Source organism: Arvicanthis niloticus, chromosome 13 (genome assembly GCF_011762505.2).
Source record: "Arvicanthis niloticus isolate mArvNil1 chromosome 13, mArvNil1.pat.X, whole genome shotgun sequence".
NCBI lineage: Eukaryota > Metazoa > Chordata > Mammalia > Rodentia > Muridae > Arvicanthis > Arvicanthis niloticus.
In genome coordinates, this window is record NC_047670.1 from 31,578,887 (window position 1) to 31,603,911 (window position 25,025).

General features: G+C 42.6%; 1 protein-coding gene across 1 annotated transcript in view; it reads left to right on the forward strand.

The window, feature by feature from the left end:
* The first annotated feature begins 1,550 nt into the window (after window positions 1–1,550).
* Window positions 1,551–25,025, forward strand: part of Mal2 (mal, T cell differentiation protein 2) — a 29,439-nt gene continuing 5,964 nt past the window's right edge. Inside the window, exons 1-2 of the mRNA XM_034517550.2 lie at window positions 1,551–1,793; window positions 17,564–17,734. Coding sequence (XP_034373441.1) covers window positions 1,662–1,793; window positions 17,564–17,734 — 303 coding nt within the window. The 5' untranslated portion in view covers window positions 1,551–1,661. The remainder of the gene's footprint in view (window positions 1,794–17,563; window positions 17,735–25,025) is intronic.

The window sequence follows — 25,025 nt, forward strand, 5'->3', positions numbered from 1 at the left end:
AGTCCAAGGTCACTTCAAGTCCACCACAACACTTTGGATAACTTGTGTGTAGTTACTGGGCATTTCTATAGCAAATTCTCTGAAGTGGCCTCACCTTTGAAGACCCTAGGCAGAAAATAAAACATAAAGATCTCTTGCCAATCAGCATCTGGGCACAGAAAATTTCATCAATTGAACAAATCAATACAGAATAGTTGAGGTCACCTATTGGATAGCCAGCTCACATGAACTGCCACAAACTGGTGACTAACAGTTGGTGGTGTCAGGAGGCCCATACAAGGTTTCATCCACACCCTCCTTTGTGGCTTTTCCTCTGGTGCCACCACCACGCCTATGAGTTTCGCTTATTAAAATAATAAAAACATAGGGTGAAACCAGCTGACAGTCCATGCAAGGAGCAACCCACTGTTCAAGAACTAAACTTGGTAGGTCAGAACAAGACTCAATTTGGAGAATGTCTGATATTGGCATAGATATGTGTGTATGTGTCCATGTGTGCACTCATGCATATGTGTGTAATAGAAACACATCTATGTATGCGTTATATTTGGTTGTTGTTCTTGTTGCTTGCTTGCCAGTTTCTTTCTAGGTATCCCAACCTATGCTATTACTGGCTTTTCAGTCTAGCTGACTCTAAACTCGGGGCAATCCATAGCCTGTGAAGTACTGTGATTCCAGGGTTGTGCCTGCATGTTTGGGTCAAGTTTTTTCAACTTGATCTACCTGTGTGCTGATCTGTGTAACTTATCTCCAAATGATCTTTGCGAAATGTCCATTCGTTTATTCCACTTACAGAACATTGACAGGGAAAGCAATAAAATAGAAATGCAGGGAGGTAAACTGAGGCTTGGGACTCATATAGTAGCATCCTGTTCTGTTTTTAATAACTGTTAAGTGTTTAAAAGTAGCAAAGAGTACATTTCTGAGAATGACATAAAAAGGGTCTGTGTGGAAACGGAATGAGGGTAACATTGTGTGTATGATTATAGATCTCAAAACTTAAAAAAAAAAAAAAATAGCTGCTATCCTATAAGCTACATCGCTTCCTGTACACCTAACTCTTCTGTCCCCCATTGGTGGACATACTCTTACGGATTTCAGAGAAAAGAACAGACATGGCTGAAAGTTGCCCCTCCAGGATCCCACTGCCACAGACTCCAATGTGCCACATGACCTTGCTGTTGTTTAAAATTCCACCAGAATCCCTTTTGAAACAAGCACCCCATTTTCCAGGTGTGCCTGGCAACTTGGGTGTTTTTTCTTCTGAGTCACAACCTCTGTCTTCCTACCCAACTGGGGAAAGTGGGTGAGGACCAGCAGTGAGACTTGGGTGGGATGGGCAGGTAGGAACCAGCCAACAGTTAGCACAGGAGCAGCAAGTGATCTCAAGATCCGGGAGGACGGTGGAACTGGCGCTGAGGCAGGGGCGCACCACACCTGAGCTGGTGACCCAGACCGGCGCCAGGGCGGAGGCCCGCTCACCTGTGCCCACGTGACGGGGCGGGGCTCTGTCGGTAGAGGGCCCGTGGCCACACCCTTTCTGCGCGCAGCACGCCTGAACCCCGCGGACCGGATCGGCGGCGGCGGCGGCCAAGCCAGGGAGGCGGAGGCGGGACGCGGGAGGCGGTGGCGGCGGTGCGCGGAGACGTAGCAGCGGCAGCATGTCGGCCGGCGGAGCGGCAGTCCCGCCGCCCCCGAACCCTGCCGTGTCCTTCCCGGCGCCCCGGGTCACCCTGCCCGCTGGCCCGGACATCCTGAGGACCTACTCGGGAGCTTTCGTCTGCCTGGAGATTGTAAGTGGGGCAGCGGAGGTGACGATCGAGCCCCGGGAGCAAGGACAGGCAGCATCCTTCCCCCCCCAGCCCTTGCCCCCAGCCCGGGCTGGTCCTTCTGCACCCTCCCTCAGCTTTCTTCCTCTAGAAGTGGCCTTTTCCTGATGTCGGTCTTGGGGTCCTCTCCACGCTGTACCGGGGCCTCTTGCCTGGCACCTGTTACGCGGACACCTGCTCACCGGCCTGGAATGGAAATGTGCCCTAGAGACCCAGCAGGCGGGGGCCCATGATTAGGGACTTGGGCAGGAGCCCTTTCCTGTTAGCTTTTGGAGGGATCTTGGGGACTCAGGGCTTTGGAAAGGAGCTGCGCTTGGCTAGAGGAGGAACCAGCGCCCTTGGCCTCTCCTGTCGCCAACCTGCCATTTTGTTGGGTGGTGCAAAGGTGTACTGATGACTGGGTAGCCAGGAAGCTGTTAGGATGTGGAAAGCCTGGGCGGGAGGTGCCAGGAAAAGGAAGAGAGGGGGCTGAAGCCTGGGTATGGTTTGCACCAGACTTACCCTGGCCATCGCCAGTGCCCTTTGGATTGGGGACGAACAGGGCAGGGAGAAAGGTGAGGTTGTAGGTGCAGCAGGCAGTGTGTAATCAAGTGGGTGTGAAAACAGAGAGGCAAAGTGGAAGTGGGGCCGTCAGTGTCAGCCACAACTCTTGCCTTTGTGCCTCGTCCTTTTCTACGTTTACCTGAGAATTCCAAACCACCTCAGAACACGTTGCTCCGCCCAAAGTCAAGTTGATGCCACAGGCCTGCCCCGCCACCTTGTTGAACTAGACACTTGAACTTAACGAAAGGAACGCTGTGGAGCTGGGAGCTTTTGAAGCTCCTTGTGGACAAGGGGGAAATGTGCAAATAGAAATTGGGCAACTGGGCTTGCATCATGCCCAGAGAATGTCAAATAGAAAGAAATGTCAGCAAAGCCGTGTCATTCCTGCAGGCTGGTTTTGTTTGCTCTGTTTAGGGTTTTCATGTCAACCTTCATCTACTCCTGCGAGTTTGCATAACCTGGATCTAGGTCATTCTGGTTCCCCTTTGTGCTGCGGAGCTGAAAACCTTGTGAGCATTGGTTTTCTGCCCCATTATGCTTAGGTAGCCAAGCCACCTTGGGTTTAGCCCAGATTTGAATCTGAAAGAAGAGACACAAGGCAAGAAAGAGTCACAGGCAGTGGCAGCTGAGATCAGATAGTGAGTGTGACACTAGAAGACCCTGGCATGGATTCGGGTTTGAGCCTAATTCAGCATCATCGTAGTGATGACTGAGGTGTGTGGCAGGCATCCATTTGAGAAGAACAAGGAGATGGCATTGGACCAGACTCCTGGCTGTGGAGGGGACACAGCCTTTAAAACAGGAAGTAATGCAGAGAAAGAGTTCCCAGATTCTGGGCTCCTTTCCTACCATGTTCAAGTTCTACATGCTTGCTTCCTCTTTCTCGAGTTCTTCCCACTGCTTTACTTACGTCCTCCTTATCCTGAAATTTACAGAAGATCCCCATACATAGATGTGCAGCCTAAACTTTAGTAGAAGTTACCCTTATCCTCAGCAGTAATATACATGTAATCTCCAATTTGATATATTGGTTTCTAATAGTTATTCAAATATGTATGTAAATTATACACAGAGAAGTTGTGTGTGTGTGTGTGTGTGTGTGTGTGTGTGTGTGTGTAAAATACATGCACGGAAGTCTTACCCATGTGTTACTAAATCAAATGATACTCAAGATCCACCTGTGGACATGCCACACTTTGTGGAACGCTATTTAGTTCTAAAGGTTAACAAACCAAAGAGGTGATTTGCTCAACCCCTCCCAATTTCATATCTCCTTTCCCTATCTATCATAGTAGTTAGTTCTCAATTCTTGCTGTACTTAATAACTTGGCAGCTTTTACAAGTCCTGTTGCCAGCCCAGCCTAATTAAATCAGAGTCTCAGGGGAGCGCCCAGATTCAGCTAATTTTTTTAAAGGCTCCCTGGGGATTCTAATACACAGTATAGCTGCAACCCACTGGTAGAGTCTTTGAACCAGGCTGTGGAGAGAGAGAGAGAGAGAGAGAGAGAGAGAGAGAGAGAGAGAGAGAGAGAGAGAGAGAGAGAGAGAGAGAGAGAGAATGAGAGAATTTCCTCACACATGTGAATATTTCTGTTTGTTAGGACAGATAGGATAATTAGATCCTGGAATGTGGGGAAGTATCCCACACATTTCCAAAAAGGAGGCTTGCTTCCTGCTTTCTAAAACTTTTGCTCCTCTGGCAACTTACCTAACCCTGACATGTGGTCAAACTCGTATAAAGATAGAAGGGACTCTTTCAGACGCCATTTGAAGCACATTCATGTTCAGTTTATGTGGGAGTATGGGGGTGGGGGCTCATACTTGTGTGTGTAAGTGAATATAGAGGTGTCATTCCTCAGGGACTGTCCATAGTTTCTTTTGTATATTCTTGCTTATTAATTGAGGGAAGGGGAAGGCATGCTCGTTTCCACAATGATTCTAGAGAAGCAAGAGGACAACTTTTAGGAGTGAGTTCTCTACTTCTACTATGTGAGTCCCAGGGGTCAAACTAAGGTTGACAGTCTTGAGGTCAGGGACATTTCCCCACTGAGCCATCTCACCATCCTGTTAACTCTTTTGCGAGGCATGGGGATCCAGCTGATCAAATTCTCTTACTGCCCTGGAACTTGCCAAGTAGAATAGGGTGGCCTCAGCTTGTCTCTGCCTGTCTAGCCCTGAGATCACACATCCGAATACCCAGCTTATCTTAAGCATCCTCTGGGGGTTGAAGTCAGGACTTCAAGACTAAAATGCAATTACTTTTCCAGCCCTACATTTTTTTTTTTTTTTTTTTTTTTTTTTTTGCCAAACGTTTTTCCAAATTTAAGTTGAAGTTATCTTTTACCTCTTTTATGAACTTCTGTTACCTCTCCCCATGGGAAGGATCAAAATGTACCAATGAAACCAGTGACCTCAGGGAAATGTGAGGCCACGTGGGGCCAAACCAACCATTCCTTTTTGGCCTCCATCCTTCTGGAATGCTTAGTGATACTGGATCATAAGATTTAAAAAGCAGCCAGAAGATCACCTTCGTGGTTCTCTGCCTAGAATGCCCACCCTGAGGGGCATACAGACAAGAAGCAACCCTGATCCGTACATTTCACAATTGCTCTAGGATGTATTTTATTCCTTTTTGATCCCTAAGTCACAGACTCCCATGGTTCCTCTTCAGAAGTTTTCCCCCCTGTAAACTAAATGTGAGGATTCCCTAGGCACAGTTTCAAATACTAAGTGGACTCCACGTGGAGAGCCAATTATTTTTAACTTCTGTTAATGTTTCTCGATATCTCTTAAACTCCCTTTAAATTTTGACCTCCCACTGAAGTCCATTCATCTCCAAGATTTCTTCTCTCTGTGTCATGTTGCTCTCTGAAGCTATGCACACTGTGATCGGTGAAGACGGTTTCATCTACCAATAAGAGATTCTACTCATGGGCCTGTGATCTTAGAGCTCAGTTCTCATACTAACTTTGCTCGAGGAATTTGACTCCAATCTCTGGTACTGTACTGCAGTTATGACTCTCTGTAGACAGCGCCTGCTCTCCAGAACCAAGTAGGGCAATTTACAACACCTGTTTCATAAGTGGGGTGCATAACCTTGAGTTCATGAATTTTTTTTAAGATAGGTATGTTCTACCACTGGTTTCCTGACTTGTCAGCCCTTTGGTTTTGGCCTAAGTTATTTTTTTCCAGATGTATCCTTATCATGTATCTATAAAGTTTAATACAAAATTAGAATCACAAAGTCAAACCTTTTTTTATTAATCATTTTTTGTTTACATTTTAAATGATATCCCTCTTCCTGGTTATGCCTCCACAAACCCCACATTCTATCCCCCCTCTCCCCTCTTCCCTTTGCCTCCATGAGGGTGCTCCTCCACCCATTCACTCCTATCTCACTGCCCTTGCATTCTCCTATGCTGGGGCATCTAGCCTCCACAGGACCAGGGCCTCTCCTCCCACTGATGAAGGATAAAGGCAACCCTCTGCTATGTATCTGGAGCCATGGATCTCTCCATTTATACTATTTGGTTGGTGGTTTAGTCCTTTGGAGATCTGGGTGGTCCAGTTAGTTGATATTGTTCTTCCTATAAAGTTGCAATCCCCTGTAGCTCCTTCAGTCCCTCCCCTAACTTATCCATTGGGCTCCTCAGGCTCAGTCTGATAGTTGGCTGTGAATAGCTACATCTGTATTGGTCAGGTACTGGTAGAACCTCTCAGGGAACAGCTATACCAGGCTCCTGCAAGCAAGTGCTTCTTGACATCAGCTGTAATGTTGGGGTTTGGTGTCTGCAGATGGAATGGATCCCTGGGGCCCATGCCTGAAATAGCCAACAAAAGAGAGATAGAACCTGTAGAGACCACCTCCAGTAGATAGGCATGGCCCCCAGTTAAGGGATGGGGCCACCCACCCACTTCAAAATGTTTAATCCAGAAGTGTTCCTGTCCAAAGGAAAGTCAGGGACAAAAAATGGAACAGAGACTGAAGGAAAGGCCACCCAGAGACTGCCCCACCTAGGCATCCATCCCATTTAAAAAACCAAGATTTTTAGCTCAGACTGAAAAACATTAACTCCAAAAATTATCATTTTCAGGGCTAGAACAGTGGCTCAAAGCGTACAAGACTTGATGCAAAAGTATGTGAACCTGTGTTCAAACACTAGACCTCTTGAAATGCTGGCCTTTGAGGTAGTTTGTGTTTGCAGTCATTGCTCCTGTGTGAGATTGGAGGTAGATACAATGGAATCCCAGAAACCTCGTGGGCCAGAGAACCTCACCTAGACATCAGTGAACAGCAAAACAGACCCTGTCTCAAATAAAGGGAACAGTGAGGTCTGACACTCAAGGCCGTCCACACTTGTTCTCATGAACAAAAGTTACAATTGTCAAATCCTCTCAGTGTTTCTAGAGTGCATATTTATTGACTACCTAGTGTGCACAAAATTGTTTGGATGCCTCCTAACCTGTAAGCCCTTACGATCTAGTTAAAGTACAATAAAAATGTCACTTCTATTTGGGGAAGAAAAGCTGTTATGAAAGGTGAAATACAATCAAAAATCAATTTCAGTCTGGGCCTAGCTATAATAATATCAGAGTATCTTTACTCACAGCATGCATGAGATGTTAGACTCCTATTCTCAATGACATTATTTTATTAAAAATGTGTAAGAAAGATACAAGCATAGCACTGTTAATTGTGGCAAACAGTGACATTGATTTATTCAGTGACTCTCACAGCTTCACTGTTTTTAAAAAACACCTTCAAATCATTTATTTACATTTTGTTTTGTGAGAGGAATTCTAGAACACATTTTCTTCTGACTGTGGTGGTTTTAGTGCCATAATTGTTTTTTCCTTTATTTATCACAATAATATACTAAAGGAAACACTGTTCATTGGGCCTTCTCTTTATTCCCTGAAAATCTGATAGCCAGTATAGCCTTGCTTTTAAAAGCAGTTGTGTATGCCAGGCATACTGCTGCATGCCTTTAATTTCCACACCCAGGAAACAGGGGCAAGTGGATCTCTGTGAGATGGAAGCTAGTTTGGTTTCTTAAGTGAGTTCCAGGCCAGCCAAGGGCTATTTAGTGAGACCATTGTCGCAAATGGATGGATGGATGGATGGATGGATGGATGGATGGATGGATGGATGGATGGATGGATAAATAGATGGATGGATGGATTAGATGGATGGATAGACGGATGGATGGATGGATGGATGGATGGATGGATGGATGGATGGATGGATGGATGGATGGACAGAGTAGCAGGATATAAAAGTCAAAAAGCATTTACAGTTTTGTGAAATAGGCTTATGGAAATACTACGAGAAAGAGTGTTTAACGACTGGAGAGCCAGGACGGGGAGCTGGAATGGAGCAGTAACATCTGAGGTTAGCCTGAAGTGGTGAGGCAAAATTCTAGGTAGAAAGAAGGGCACATACAAGCCTCAGAGATTAAGAAAAAAGAAAAATAATCAGACATACCATGAAATTTCTAGCAATTGTTAGTATTTTGCTGTGACTGATGAGGAAAGAGAAGGAAGACAGTGCTAGCAAGATTGAAGCTGTGGTTGCTGACAGATGCTAGGTCAGGCTTTCAATCTGTCCTCCACAGAGCACTGCTCAGGACAGGGTCAAAAAGGGTGAGGCTTGTGGCTTAGAAATGCTTAATGAAATTTCTTGGTAAAACAGAGAGATTAAAGTTAAAAAGGCAGGAGATCAATGTTCAATGCAGGTGTGAGTATTACTGTTACTATTACTATGATTATTACTATTTACTATTACTATAGTTCAGATAAGAACTGATAAGACCCTGAAATAATACCAAGAAAAGGAGGGATGGAAAAAGTAAAAAGAGAAAAGCTGGAGACTTAGTGGGTTGTTCATATATTAGTGGTTCCTATATTAGTGGGTAAACTGATTTATGAACTTGGATCTTCTCTCGGGTGCTACTAGACAAGACTGAAATATAAGATGTATCTGAGGAGGAACACAAGTGAAGGCTGTTGAGAGAGAAGGGGCAGCGGCAGGTGCAGTCATGCAGAAGACTCTGGAAGGTAGTTCCAGTTATTTTCAACCAATCAATATCTTTGAGCATAGTCTTACTAACACGTAAATGTGCTGGTATATAGAACTTTCTTTCCTTGGCCAGAAAATAGATTTTGATTGCAAAGTGACACCTGTTGGAAGTAGATCAGAAGGCCTAGAAACCAATGTGTCTGCCTTTCTAGATGGCGTTTTTTATTCTGTACATAATACATTTTTCCTTTTGTACCTATGAGTTAAGAGTCTTCCATCATAGGAAAAGGCTCTTTAACATTTTGTAAGGGAAAGTAAGCCAGTGCCCCTGCCAGAGTTCTTTGTTCACTATTCATATTCCTTGAATCACAGCCCTGTAGGAAATAGGAACTAAAATTTTGAAGACTTTGAACCAACTTGCTGAAAGGATTGACCTTGAGCTGCAAATGGAAAGGTCAAAGGGAAGAGATTTGCTTTATGTGGCTGCATGAAAGTACGCCTGGTAGTAAGAAGTGTGGACTTGACATAGCTGGCGGGATGTGGCTGAGTTAACAAGGCCAGTGATGAAGAACTGGTACCAGGCTAGAGGACCCAGTATGACACACATGCAGAAGTCAGCAAATGCTATGCTATTGGCTTATAATACAGTGTACAATAATATTCTAGAAGAACCAATGAATGGAGAAAAGCAGTTTGGGAGTAGTACGCTGTTTAAGGTCATAGGCTCTAATACTTTTCCCAGTTAGACACTTTGACCTGTATTCCTCATTGGCCTGTTTATAGAAGAGGGCAGAGTCTTCTCAATGCAACCCTGCCCAACACTCTTAACTTTTGTATAAAAACTTTCAGAATGAAGGCTGTCAACAGAATAAAAGAAGGTAGTGGTCTGTCCAGTTCTTGTCATGACATTGGCATGCAGGCATGTTTAGTGCACATGATATTGCTCTATCTACATACATGAAAAGGAGATTTCAGAAAACAAAGGAAATGGTAAATACAAAGGTAAAGAGACCAGAACCTACTTCTCTTCTACACTGTCTGGTTTCTGTTTTAGGGTTTGCCTTAGTTAGTCAGAAAACTGACATGGAAGTTCTAGTCATATGAGGTGAAAAGATGACTTTGTAGCATTGACAAACGTAAATCAAATACAAACCAGAAAGTAAAACTTAGTTTGTAATTAACAGGCTTGAGTTCACAGACCAAGTCTACATATGTCTTTTCTGCCCTTGCTTCTCAGAATTTGTTCTTTCCCGAATTCAGAAGTACCAAATCTTCCTGATTTGAACCTCCGGATTAGTGTGATCTATAAGCTGTACTAAGGTTAATTCAAGAGCAATCTGGATGGATGTCAGCATGATTAGGGAGCAGGCAGGCAGGTCCATAGGGGCCAACATGATCAAAAGTCAACAGTAGCAGTTGCAGTACTAAAAGGGTATTTTGGCAAATGGGGACCAAAGAAGATTGAAAAGTGGTATTGGTGGGGTATGCTTGCAAGACATGACCGTTTTTCCATCACCTTCTTCCCCAGCATCCAAAGATCTTGTGATGGTTTGGGGCTTGTTGCCAGTAATTACTAGAAAATTAATTAAGAAGGACATGCTTCTGCTTGTCTTACCTGTCTCAGACATCCGTCGTGTACCAGGAAGCAGGCTGGCCTTCAGACAGGTGTTCCTTGGATCTGAAGGCGCATGTCTTGCTGACTGATTGGTTTCTGTCCCTTTGGAGCAGCACACCACTGAACACCTTATGTAGAAAGAACCACCTGGGTTACCAGCTTTCAGAAACATTTAAGGAAATGTCACCAATTCTGACTTCACAGCCCAGTGAGTAAAAGGCATGTGAGTCTATGATTTCAATCTAGATGTTGTAAATGGTCAAAAGGATATATGCATCAGTAACCACAGAAACAGGGAGGATGGCTTCTGGCCAGAGAAGTTTTTCTGGGTGATATGGTGCCACAGGTCAGCTATGCAGTGGTTTGTGGCATGCTGGGCAGACACGTGGACAAATGTGGATCATTCTTTGTATGTAAAGGATGAAATAATGGACTAGAATTCAGAGAAAAGGGATTGAGAAAGAAACTTTACAGGATGAAAGAGATTTGATGTGGGTGGGTGCCTAAATTCTTCAGTATGGCTACCATTGGGCACAGCTACATTGTAAAGGAATTTGTAATTTTTTGGCCCACTTGTAAAAGTATCTTATCTACCAGTGAACTATTGTATCTCTTGACATAAGTATGTTTCCAGTTTAAAAAAAAACTTCAAGTCATAAATTGTATGTAATATGAAATTACTATAGATTCTTTATGTGGGTGATAAATTCTATGTATAGTGAATAGCCACTCATTAAAACAGAAGCACTTAGTAAGTAGTAGAGGGGTAAAACTTCCCCATGTTACCATTTGGCCAGTTTTACATGACTGGAGGCAGTCATTTGGATAGTTGATAGAAATCTAAGTCTAGAATGAACACTAATGTTTAAAGAGGCAGAAATTATACTGATAAAAGAATAAGCTCTGGAACCCAGTGCCAAATTCAAAACCCAAATTCGTTAACTGTGCAGCTTTGGCAAAGTGGCTGAGAGCTCTGACCCTCAACTAACTTCCTTATAAAAGGGGGCTCATAATATCTCTCAGGCTCTGTAAGGATTAAGTTGATAAAAATAAAACTCTTAAAACAGACTTGGCCTTAAAAACCCCACAGTATATGTTAGCTAATATTTCTGAGATTGTATTATTGCCAATTTCATGTTCAAATTAATTCTGTAAGTCACCCATGAAGACAGAGTTACTTCCCACCCCCAAGCCTGCTGGTTGTTCAGTCTCCCTGCTGCAGAAGAGAGATGGCATGGCCATTCATGTAGATAGCAATGCAACACAGAAAATTCTAAATAATGAAGTGTTTTTCTCTACGGTATTAGTTCTGAGAAATTGTTTCTTTAGATTTGTGTTCTCTCAAACATTAGAAATGTTTGTGTTTACTTAAGACAATAATAGTGAGATATACAAAAATGGAGGTGTCAAGTAGGTTGGAAAGTTATTAGTGAAAATGTCAGAACCTGTCAGAAAGGAAATTAGTGTCTTTGGGGAAAACAAAAGAAGAGATATTTACAAAGAGAACTCCATTGAGAGCCAATGGAGAGCCATCCAAATAGGAGGCAGGTTGAGAAGTCCGTAATCCACACAGCCCAAATCACAAGCATCTCACCCCTGCCAGTACCATGTTTTCTTGTAGGGCTGTGTATTTTTACCAGCCTGTAGTTTCTCAGTCAACTGTGCTCAGGTCCAACAGTGAAGGTTCAGTGTATGATGATCTGTAGATGACTATCTGCCCCTTTGTTTCTATGGCGAGTGGGAGGAAGGCTCTAGTCAAGTCTAGGAGGAAGGTTTCTGGTCTACAGAGGCAAACGGTAATTAGCAAACATATTTTAAACCACAGAAGTATCTGTTGTTTCAGAAATGAGTAGTCTATTACTTTTATTTCCCATTAGCTGTGATGATAACTACCTGGCTCATGCAACTTAAAAGACAGAGAATTTACTTTGGCTCACAGTTTGAGAGGATGCAGTTCATCATATCCAGGAATGCCTAATGGATTTCTGTGAAACTAAGATTCCTCAGATGGCTTCTAACCAGGAAGTAGGAAGGAGAGCTCAAGCCAGAAAGGGGACTAGACTATGACCCCCAAAGCATCACCTTTAGTGACCCACTTCTTCCAGCTTGGCCCCCACCTCTAAAAGATTACAATAGCCACCCAAGACACCCTCAGGTGAACGCTGCACTTTCAAAGCCTAACGGGGAACAAATTAATAACTTCACTTCAGAACATAATTGAACGCATGTGTGCCAGGTACCCATAAAGTTGGACCACGAAGCCAACAACAGGGAAGCTGGAGGATGTATCTAGGAGATTCTTTCCTTTGTGCTACCTGGATATAAAGGTCCCTTTTTGTTAGAGTTTGAAGCTTGGTTGGATCCGTGAGCCCTGATTTAGTTCCTTACAAAAATGTGAAATGAAAGCACATTTTCTACATAATTATCGTGCTTTTTAGAACACTGGGGAGCAGCAGCAGGCAAGGGGTAGACATGAGGTCAGAATGTGGTCTCAGATCCAAGATGTGAACATGGGGGTGTGATGGCATCTGCAATACCTTTCTTCACAGTTTGCACACTTGCTGTTGCCAGGATACTTGATCAGCTTTTCCCTCCTCCGATGTGAATGATTTCGGTGTCCCCCTGTTCATCCCTAAGAGCAGGGCTTCCTCCCCTAAACAGGGACACTGGCGATTATCACTTATTTGGGGAACATTCCAAATTTTACTGAAGCCCAGAACTGGAATCCAATATTCTAAGCACAACCAGTCTCACCAGAAACTCACATATTAATGCTGAAGCCAAATTGAAAAGCTTAGAAGAGAAGATAGCGTTCCTTGAAAGGAAATCAGAAGAAGGGAAGAGATACTTGAGTCAAAGTGATAGTGACATCTACAGCAGCAAGGGTTTTTTTTTTCTTTCTCTCCATTGTATTTATTTGTATTACATCCCAATCACAGCCCACTCCCTTCTCTCCTCCCAACCCCACCCTTACAAATACCTACCCCATTTCCCGTCCCCTTCTCCAAGAGAAAGGGGAGCCCCCTTGGGTTCTATCCCACCCTAGAACATCTAGTCCCACCAGGACTAAGCACCTCCTCTCCCACTGAGGCCCAATCAGGAAGTCTAGGCATCAGGAAGGGATCCACTGCAGGCAACAGAGTTAGAGACAACTCCCGCTCAGATTATTAGGGCTCCACATGAAGACCAAGCTGCACATCTGCTACAAAAGGATAGGGGGCCTAGGTCTAGCCCTGCATGCTCTTTGGTTGGTGGTTCCATCTCTTTGAGCTCCTATGGGCTTAGGCTAGTTGATTTGCAGGTCTTCTTATGGTGTCCTTGACACCTCAAGCTCACTCAGTTCTTTCCCCAACTATTCCACAAGACTCCGTAAGCTCTGGCCAATGTTTCTCTATGGGTCTCTTCATTTGTTTCCATCTGCTGCTGGATATGTGTGTGTGTGTGTGTGTGTGTGTGTGTGTGTGTGTGTGTGTGTATGTATGTATTAAATCCAGGGTCTTGCAGATGACAGTTAATGAAACTCTTGAAGTGGGGAAAATGGCTAGATTAAGGGGAGCATAATTGTGCCATCCACTCATTCACTTAAATGAGAACTTAATTGCACTGATCCACTGTCATTCAAAGCTAGCCCATGAGCAGAACAAACACATAGATGTCTAGGGTTGCTATGTGGGTGGGATTAATTGAGAAAGAAGAAAATAGCACTCATTCCCTCTTCTCCCTCCTGTTGCCATGCCACCAGACTCCATAAATGGGGCCAATCAGATCACTTCTTCTGTAAGTATCCAGTGTCCTTTTCAAAGCTTGAGATGTAGGAAAGGCTATAATTTAGAGTTCGAAAGATTGGTTAACCCATATTCCTTCTTGTTAGTCTCCCTGCCGAAGTCTGACATCAAACCTCCGGGATGCCCACTTCTCAGGATCCCTCCAGTTACATCTCTGGTCCCCTCTCCCATTGCACAGAACTCACTGTACTCAGTTCTTTTTATAGCACTTGCCACAATCTGTTCCCCAATCAGATTTAATGGTGTGTATTTCTCCCTCAGTTAGAATGCGTAGAGCTGGGCTCACTGGTTTGCGAGTTTTGTTGTTGTTGGGGTTTTCTTTTGTTGTAGTTTTTCTTTGTTTTGTTTTGTTTGTTTGTGTTTTCTTGAATGTTCTTGTTCTCTAGCTAACAGAATAGGTTTGGGGCCCATCTATTTGAGTTCAGGTTTATTCATACTACTTTTATCCCAAAGGATTATTTAGAGATGTGAAACTTACGACAATGCCCGAGTCACGTGAGTGTGCTTGTCTGTTCGATTTGCCTCTTTAATACATGATGACCTGTTGTTCTTGATTCCTCATTACCCTTGCACAGAGCTTCGCAGTAAATGATGCTTGCATTAATTGAAAATTAATAATGATTCAGAGCTTATAAGTTGCATTTAAAGTAATACAAAATTTTTGTAGGTACAAAATAAGGAAAGACTGCTAGAAAGAAGATGCTGAAAAGCAAATTAGAGACATTCTTATTGCCTTCAAATATGCAATAAGTGATGTAAGAGAGGAGATATTCTCTTCTGGAACAAGCTTATTCTAACTTTCATGATAACTAATAAAGTGGCAGTTGAAATTAACATACATTAATATTCATTACTTAAATTTATTGTATAAAATATTAGGGGTTGTTAATTTTTTATTCAAAAGTAATAGAAATTGAGATATATTACCACAGCTATAAGTTTATTAAATGGATACTTGAACTATCATTACACAAGCAGTAATTTATTATGTGTGTAGAATGTTTCTTCAGAGTACATCATCAAAATATATGACTGAGCCCTTTGGCTTTTTTTTTTTTTTTAAAGCAGGGTTTCTTTGTGTAGCTCTGGCTGCCCTGGAACTCACTTTTATTGGCTGGCCTTAAACTTAGAGATCCACCTGCCGTTTCCTCTTCTGGGGTTAAAGGCCTGTACCACCACACCTAGCTTGAGCCCTTTGTCTTAAAACTTGAAGTTATTTTATCCTTTGTGATTTGTACAATTTGTACATTACCTAAGTACAAAGAAATCCACATGCACATGCCTGTTGGCCTTTCAGCGTTGGAGTTCAGATTGCTCTTACATAAGCACTTGTCTAGCACTACAGTCTGTATGGTCACTGAACAAATATTGAGAACATCCTGTATGGGGTTTTAGGATGGGGGAGCAGAGAGAGTGGTTCCTACTTGCCTAAGGCATGAAGCAAGGATGTGAACAAACTTTTTGTGTTGCCAAATGTAGGTCTCTGACTGGTAATTAGAAAAACAATACCATGGGATTAATAACTGACTTGGATGCAGACATATAAGAAGTAGTGCCAAGAAAGTCTGATAGTGAAGACAGAGAAATGGCCAAAGTATTCAAATCCCTTTGGGGAGTGTGACAGGGGAGATATAGCCGAGATTTTTTTTTTAATGGTTCAAGATTAGGTATGTGGTAGTGACTCAAGCACACTCCAGTGACTTTCTAGCCCAGCAATGGCAGCCACTTAGACATGAAAGAGCTTTGTTTCTGAGCTGTAGTTTTTTTCTCTTCTGTGATATATATATACGTGTGAAGGGCTTGTTGGCATAAAATAAAAATGGGGGCTGAAAAGATGGCTCAGCAGCTAAGAGCACTGGCTGCTCAACCAGAGGACCAAGTTTTAATTGCCAGCATCCCCACTGCAGCTAACAACTGTCTATAACTCAAGTTACAGGGGCTCTGACACCCTCACACAGAAACATGCAGGCAAAACACCAATGCACATAAAATTAAAAATAAATAAATAATTTTTTTTTAAGGAAAAGGATATAAATGACTGGTAAGATCACAGAAAGCCTACTCTGTCTTACAAAGGCCACGCCATTTTTCTTGCTTTGATGGCAAGATGTAGAAGACTGAGTATTGTTGCCCCTGTTTCTCCTCCTGTGTTTTCTGACATCATCCTAGTTCCCTTTGCCAGCATCTGGGGATTTCCCTTCCATGCTTTGCCTGATATGTTCTATATCTGCTGAAACACTGTCACCATCTACTTATAAATGTCTATCTGATCCATTACCTCCACTCTGTTCTCTATTCCTTCGTGATAATTTAAGCTACACTGTCATCCCATGTGGCCTTCAGTCCTGCATCCTTCCCTCTCCTGCATCCTTCCCTCCCCTGCATTTTTTCTTCGCCTGCATCTTTCCCTACTCAGTCCATTCTCCCAGTCTAGCCAGCAAACCTTCCAGGTGCAGATCTTGAGCACACTACTTCCTGATCAAGACAATCATGGCCTCCATTGCCCTTCCATGAACTGAATTGCTCTATGTGTCCTCAAGACCCTCCAGCTTATTACCAGTTGGCTCAAAGTGCTTAGCATCACATACTGCTATCTGCATCCTTTGCTGTGCTAAGGTGCTGTCCTCGCGCCTATGCTAACACCAAAAGGTTTGTCTCCAGCCTAGACTCCTTCTACCCCACCCAGCCCCGTCCTGGGGCTTATGACTTCTAGGATACATTTCTTGGCTGTTCAGACCTGCATCTGGAGCATTTACTTAGTGGAAGTATAGTGCCCAGTTTTCTGCCAGCTCTGGCATTGATTCAGCAGTGTTTTCAGTACTTGCTTTGCTGTCCTGTCCATTTCCTAGAATAGACTCAGTTGTGTAATAGAGGCCAGTGAAGCTAAATTTTATTCCCAGCACCTAGCACAGTGCCTGGCGGTTATTGGTAGTTACCAATTATTACATAAATCTAAGGTACAAATTTGATTTCCCATGCGTGGCTGACAGTGAATGCTGATGGCTTGCCTCGCTTACTCTCTTGAACAGTTGCAGATATAATTGTGTAAGTGGGAACTGATGTCAAAAGTACAAGTAGGTGATGGACACAGAACAATGAGCACTGCACTTGGGAAATTAGAGGATTACGGCTGTGCTTCTCTCAGAAACTCACTAACAATCAGTGGGAAAGGAAGGAGAGGGAATGAAAACCAAACAGTATGATGTTGACTTTAATGAACACCCATCCAAGAGGCAGCATCGTCACTGCATGGTATATGTTAATGGCTGGAAAACACTGCAGGTGTGTGAGGATGGCTGGGTAACACCACAGGTGTGTGTAGATGGCTGGGTAACACTACAGGTGTGGGGAATAGCTGGGTAACACCACAGGTGTGTGTAAATGGCTGTGGAACACTGCAGGTGTGTGTGAATGACTGGGGAACTCTGCAGGTGTGTGGGGATGGCTGGGGAAGACTGAAGGTGTGTAGAGATGGCTAGAAAATCCTTCAGGTGTGTGTAGATTAACTAGAGAACACCTAGGTGAAGAAGAGAATCGTACATGAAAATCTAGGTCCAGAGTTTACTTGAACTCTGAGTCTGAGCTGGTTTTGCAGCTAAGGGAAGAACACATCTTGCGTAATGATATGGAAACAAGGAAACCTGGGGTAGCAGGGAGGAGTGCGGGGGCTTCAGGTAGGAATGGGAGAGCAATGTGGATGCAAACGGAGTTAACTCAGCCAAGAGTGCTCTAATGCAAAGCTGCTACCTACCACATTCTTTTTTTTTTTCAGGTACTTGGGGGACTTGTCTGGATTTTGGTTGCTTCCTCCAATGTTCCACTACCTCTGCTACAAGGATGGGTCATGTTTGTGTCTGTGACAGCTTTCTTCTTTTCGTTTCTCTTCCTGGGTTTGTTCCTCTCTGGTATGGTGACTCAGATTGATGCCAACTGGAACTTCCTGGTAAGAAACTTTTATAGTAAGCCTATTGCAAGAAAATGTAAGAGATGTACAAATATCTCATTATGTTCAGAAATGCCCACGTCTCTGCTCTTTCTGTTGTTGCATAGAGGAGAAGACAGGAGGAGGCCACTGTGGTGCTCATGTGTGGGTTTGGTGGACAGCAGGACCTTGTTCTGTAAAATTCCTATGCTGATAAACCTGAGAAATCACACTTATTTTTATGATTTATTAGAAAACTATGTCATATGATACAAGAAATGAATTGAATTATAACTGAACAATAGAGCAGATGTCGTTAGCAAACAAGTCACATATGTCTTGAAATTTTCCATTCATTTCTTCCTCTGATATTTAAATGGGTTTAGTCATACCTTAATAGGAGGACCACTGATTGCATGACATACCCTCTCACCTGAGATACTAGCATCTGTAGTTCTCAAGTCATGCATATGTTTGCATATATTTAAATATGTAATTAAGCAAGAAGGTTTAATCTGGATATTACCTACAAGCATTGTATTAGAAGCTTTATGTCATCTGTAGGTTACTTAGAATACACATTATAAATACTATGCACATAGCTTTTTTGTTTTTAAAGATTCATTCATTTTATTTTATATGTGAATGTTTTACCTGTATCCATCTCTGTGTACTGTGTGCATTCCTAGTGTTTGTGGAGGCCAGAAAATGGTTGATAACCATGATGTCGTTGCTGGGAATCTAACCAAGGTCCTCTGCCAGAGTATAAGTGCTTTTAACCAGTGAGCTATCTCTCTAGGCCCTGCATGTTGTTTTTATACTGTATTGTTTGAATAATGAAGATTAGAGAAAAATGTATATATTTAGTATATACACATATTTTTCTGAATATTTTCAATGCATAATTGATTAAATTCACACTCAGGAACTGCACAGACACAGAAGTGGGCAGATAGTCCAAGCCTTTCAGAAAACATGTAGCTCCATATTATTTTCAAAAGAAAATATTTTACGATTAGTTCTTCTCTAAAATTGATTACTGAGTCCTGAAAGATAAATTGATAAAATGATGTCAAACTCATTGTTTAAGGTAAGCTACCATTCACTGAAATCGACTGACGTCATATTTTCCCGTATGTTCTGTGGAGCATCTCTTTCATACCAGTGGCCCTTCATTCTCTGGGACGCATTTTGAAAGACCAGTGGGGATGATTCCGATCCACAGTGGACGGGGCTTCAGTGATGCTCACAGGGACCCCACTTCTGGTTCTGACTCACACTGGGGTGAAATTTAAGTCAGACCGTCATTTGATCGTTATATGCTTTTATATGACCTTTATATGCTTTTTATATGACCTTTGTATGCTTTTTAGCATAATAGCATTCCTTTTCCCCAGCAGCTTATGGGGCAAATGGTAAGGGGAAATGTTTCACTTACAAAACTCAAGGAGAACTATAATTCCGAATGTTTTCAGCAGAGCCATCCAGCAAATCGGGCTGTCTTCTAAGACAGCATACAGGCTAATGGTGGCACGGATTAGGATAACAACGCTAATAAAGCAGTGTTGTGCAATGGTCACACCCTCAACAGGCTTTTACGTGAAGCCTGATTTGCCTTGGACAAAACAGCCAGCCTCTCTGTATTTCAACTCCCTCCTCTGTAAGATGGAAGTAATAGTAACTGCTGTACCAGAAGCCACTAAAGAATACTAGAAATAATGCATTCATAGTGCTTAGCTTTGTGTGGCGGTTAGAATCACCAGTTGACAATAATTCTAATTCCTTAAAGACAGCAGGCTCTTAATCCAGAACTTTGGGGGTTCTAGTTCTATGAAGTTGTTAAGGTAGGGTTTTCCTACATTTTCCCTAATTTCAGTATTTGTTATTTGATCACGTGATAAAATCCACAGTCTCAAATTTAGGTACAAAGAAATAGTTCATCTCTTCTTCCTAAGTGCCTGGTGTTCTCATGAGAAGGTCTGCAGATCTCCAAAGTTACCAAGGGAAAGCTGGTCCTTCAGTCATCAGACTTAAAGATGGTACCAGGTGTCTTTGTTCCACTCTCCCCTGCTGGTACTTCAGGAAGCTTAATAACCACTACTCATCTTGTTGGCTCTTCCCAAAGGCTGTATCACACACACCAGACTGTTCTCATGGGAGTCGTGGGTCTCCTGGTTGCCTAGCAACTGAATGTTCATTCTGGAAATGTTTCTAGGATGCTGCAGTATCCCATATTCTTTCTAATTGGTTTATACACGTAATTGTTAAATGCTTAACTACTTTTCACATCATTCTTGATCTTGTTAGACAGCTACCTATACTGTATTCCTCTCCCTGCTTGTACTGAATCTTGTTTTCAGTACTAAAGCATTCTTAGGAGTTTATTGGTCTTCCCAACTTACCATTTCCCTCCCATTTGTAGCATTGCATGTAACGGTCAAGCAATAAACCATAAGTGTTCTCACTGTTTTAATCTCACCACTATATCAAAGTGACTATTGGAAAGCTGGCCCCGATGGGGTAAATCCATAATTCAGCACTCTATAGAATGAGGCAGGAAGGTCTTAAGTCCAAGGCCCCTTTGGGCTAACAAAATGAGACAAAACAAAACAAAGCAAGCAAACAAAAGAAACAAAAAAATAGGAAACCTCTAATGCTTTGCCTCATGGTCCATCTGGGAAGATTTCTTATGTCCTTGTCCATTTTTCAGTTATGGAAAAGAACTAGGTACAGGCTAAGGAAGTGCTTAGAGCCAAAAGTGTCTCAAATGTTTAGACTTTTAAAATTCTGGGATATTTGCACAAACTTTAGTACTCAAACTGTTTCAATGTGTGGACCGTTTCAGAGGTCGTATTTTCCAGTTAACGTTGTCCACCATGTGATAGCTGCACACAATGTGACACTATTGTTGCTATGGCTGGGGCTCAGCACATGGTGAGCATGCCAGCTCCTGCCACTGTAGAGTTTACTAAATGCCGTTTAGGTTTAGATCAGGTTTTTCTTTCCATGTTCTCTGCGGCTTTCCTCACGTGTATCCCAGTTCTGATCGCATATCTAAGCCTTACGTGGGTTGTAATGCTTGCTGTACACTCCCAGGCCATGCTCCACAGGTTTTGGGTCACACTCATTACAGAGTCCTCATCAGATTGGTACAAGTTCTAATTTCTGCATTCTGTAATTATTAGACATTAACTGATAAAAATTAATTAATTTCCCCTGTGACTAACACTATTTTGTACTCCGATTGAGTGAAATAGGAGTGCATTTCAGAAATAATTTACTCTCTACAAGTATTTATTGTAAACACTAATCGTGATTTTTTTTCATTTTCCATATTTATAGTGTGCACATGTAGTGTGCATGTATGTGGGGTGCATGTGTGGACACGCATGTTTGGGTATGCATACATGTATGTGCCTATGCCTGTGAACCCAAGTTTTATGTCAAGAATCGGCATCAGTAATTCTTCCACTTTCATCTGTGAGGCAGGGTCTCATTCAAACTGGAGCTCGATGATTAAAGTGCAGATCTTGTTACCCAGCATGCTCTGGCTCTCCTGACCTCCACCTTCTGGAGATGCGAATATAAGTGGGCCACCACACACCTTGGCATTTAAGTAGGAACTAGGGAATCCAGATTCTGGTTCTCTTGCATGCCTGGCAAGCCCTTTAACCACTAAGTGATTTCCCAAGCACATTTTCTATTCTTTATTAACTGGTATTAAATTCACATTCACAATACAAGATATGTTTAGTATTTTTCAGAGGCTTTCTTTTCTGGTTATAGCTGGTACATTGAAACCAAAACTGTTTCTCCATTTGAAGAAAGGCAAGATATTTCTGTTTCTGAATAGTATTGGAGATTGACCCTCAGGAGGCCTTCTGCGTGCTAAGTGAGCTCCTCTTCTCTGAGCTACATCTCCAGCCCCCTTTCACGTTTATCTTGAGGCCGGGGCTTACTTGCACAGGCTACCATTGAACTTACTTTTACCTCAATCTCCAAGTGGTTAGGATCACAGGTCTGCCCTGATAAGAAGACAATTTTGATTTTGAAGTAGCTGAGGTTTGGGGACTTTCTCTTTACCCCTGTATATAAAAATACACCACTTTGGTATAAATTTGAAAAATAAATTTCATATTTGTATTCCCCCCCCCCTTTTTTAGGAGAAATATGCTAAGGAAGGATACTTTTTAAAAGAGATGTTTAAATCCTATACAATTAAAAAAAAAACATTTTAGTTTACAGAAGTCTAGCAGGCATACATTTAATTATATTCCTGCTATGAATATCACTTAATAATTTAAACATCCTGAGCTACATTCTATGCCACTTTGACCTGGACACGTCTTTTTACCCTTTGAGACAGTCTTGCTACATGTATGTAGACCAGACTGTAGCCCAAACTGCTGATCCTCCTTGTTCAGACTCCTAGCTGCTGTGGCTATGGTGTGTGCTATCTATAGTAAAACTCGGGGTTTAGTGGGTGCCTTCCCTCTTCTATGCTGCTGTGTAACCAGGATTCCCCATAGGTGTGCAGATTTTTTTTCTTTCCTTTCCTTTCCTTTTCTTTCCTTTCTCTCCCCTTCCCCCTCCTTCTCCCTGCCCCACCTCTCTCAAACTATTCAGTGAATGTTCATCCCTGAGCAAAAGAGCAGAGCACTTTTCTCAAGACTAGAATTTTCGAACTGGTTGTGTGGGTTGGAAAAAAAAATTCCAAGCAATGTTTGAGGCTGAGGTTGTCTGATAAAAGCGTGAAGAGGCAAAGAAGGCTCTGTGGTGTGCGAGTGCTAGCAGGATTGGTTAGGAGAAATAGCACGCAAGCAAGAGTCAAAATGGGACTGGGCCCATTATGAAGAACTGTCAGGGATGGTGCTTTAAAACACAACCCCCAAGCAAGGCATCGACATCACCCAGACTCCTGTCAGAAATGCACAGCCTCGGCACACCCTATCCAGACTGCTGAGTCCAAAACTAGGGGACGGTACTCATTAATCTGTGCTTAAGTGAGTTCTCTCGTTGGTCCTGCTTCATCCCAGTATTTGAGAACCCCCAGTGTAGTTCAAGTGTTCCAAGCCACGAGTGAACCTTGCAGATGACACTAGGTGTGGCTCCCATGTACAACAGGCATAGAGTGGTCAGATGTTAGTGATGCTCTCTAGTGGACAGGGTGCACAGGCTTCGGAGAGGCTTTCAAGATGTTTCTGCAGTAGACAGGGCAGCAAAAGAATCATCGTGCGGTTAATAACTTATCTAAAACTACTTAATGGTCAAGAAGTGAAAACATTCTTTTAAAAAGCTTAAGTCATCTCAAAGTTACTAAGTAATAGACTGTAAGAAAGATATAGAAAAGGGGCTCCGTCCAGCAACTCATGGAAACAGATGTAGAGACCCACAGCTAAACATAAGAACAGAAGGCAGAACTTAGTTTATTCTGCAGAGAAGGAAAGGAGAGATTGTAGGGACCAGAGGGATTGAGGACACAAGAAAATCCACAGACTCGAGAAACCTGGACTTGTAGGGGCTCACTGAGACTGAGCCAACCACCAGGGAGCCTGCATGGGTCTAACCTAGGCCCCTCTGCACATATATTATAGTTGTGTAGTGTTTTTGTGGGACCCCTAACAGAGGGATTGGGAGCCTGTTTCTGATGCTTTAGGGACTTTAAGCTCCTACTGAGTTGTCTCATCCAGTCTTGTTATGAGGGGACGTGCCTAATCTTATTGCCACCTGATATGCTATGTCCAGTTGATATCCTTGGGAGGCCTGCCCTTTTCTGGAGGGAAATAAAGGAGAAGTGGATAGGGAGGAGAAGTGAGAGGCAGGACTGAGAGGGAAGGCTGCAGTCAGGGTAAAATATATGACAGAATTAAAAGTTTTAAAAAGCCAAAAAGGAATTAGAAGATTGTGTTATTGGTGGTTGTTTGGTTCTTTTGTTTGTTTGGTTTGGGCTTTGGTGCATGCGTGCATGCAAGTGTGCGTGCGTGTGTGCATGCATGTGCACAAACACTTGTGCACATGCACTTGGTATCTTTTATGGGGAGAAAAAGAAAGACCTGTATTAGAACCAAAATCCAGTTGCAAAAGTTGATGGTATAGAATTATTCAAAAAATAAGCAGTAAATCTCCTAACGTTTGTAAGTCACATCACTAAACTGTACCTTTACCTTTCTGTTTGAAATGTGTCAGAGGCACAGTAATGTATGTCAATAACCCCACAATATAGCTTGCCATGTTCCGCCTGGTACTTCTGTACTCCAACTGGCCAGCCTTCATGACCATGTAGTTATGATTCACCTACCCCATGGCATCTTCTCCTCCCTTCACCTCTCCCTTCTCTCTTTGTGGTCTCTGCCTCAGACCCCCAGCCCTGGGAACCAAAGCCCCACACAACTCTTTTCTGCCCAGCTAAAAGCTGAAGACATCTTTATTCAACCAGTGGTTTTATATATTAAAGAGCAAGGTTACATAGTATTGTTTTGTGTACACCTTGTCCCTGGGGGGGCATCTAGACTTTGGGGGCCAGTTTTTAACATTGCAATACATAGCAACAGACCACACCTCCACAGAATCCCTTCCTGTGATCTGGAAGTCATCTACATTAGCTGTCCTTGAAACCCTAGGGATCTATTGTCTGTCCCCAACTCCTCAGTACTGAGATTACAAGTGCATGCCACCAGTCCAGGCTTTTTAACATGAGTGTTAGGTTAGGATTCAAGTCCTGTGTTTGCATGTCAAGTAGTTTACTTTCTGAACTGTTGTCCTAGCCTCTAGCTTGGCTTTTCAAGATAAAACGAAACCTTCTTGAGGCTGAGTGACTAATAGTCAGTCATAATGCACCTTCTCAATTTTTACAGCTATTAATAATTAATAACCCAGTTCATTTTATTCATGAACCCACTGACATTCCAGTTTGGATATGACCTTTGTCCATGAACATTTATTGAGTAGACACATGACTGCATGTATCTGAGCACTGGCTATGGGTTAGATGTATGGCCAGTACATATGTTATGTGGATCAATTCACAATGACAGGTATTTTATAGAAAGCATTTTTTCCATTATACCTTATGTATCTCACTCTGGTTAAATTTGACTTAGTTTTCTAGGTATAATAAGAACAATTCTATGGACAATGCTGTTGAGTAGACATTTACAAAGTCAGTACAACATTCCCTTTTGTAATTTTGTTAGTAATATCGTTTGAAAAGGGAAAGGTAGACTTTGAAGAGAGCTCTCAAACATGCAAATTAGCACTGTTACTATGGAATTTTCTCCAAAACTTAGCAGATAGAACTCCCATATGATCCGTG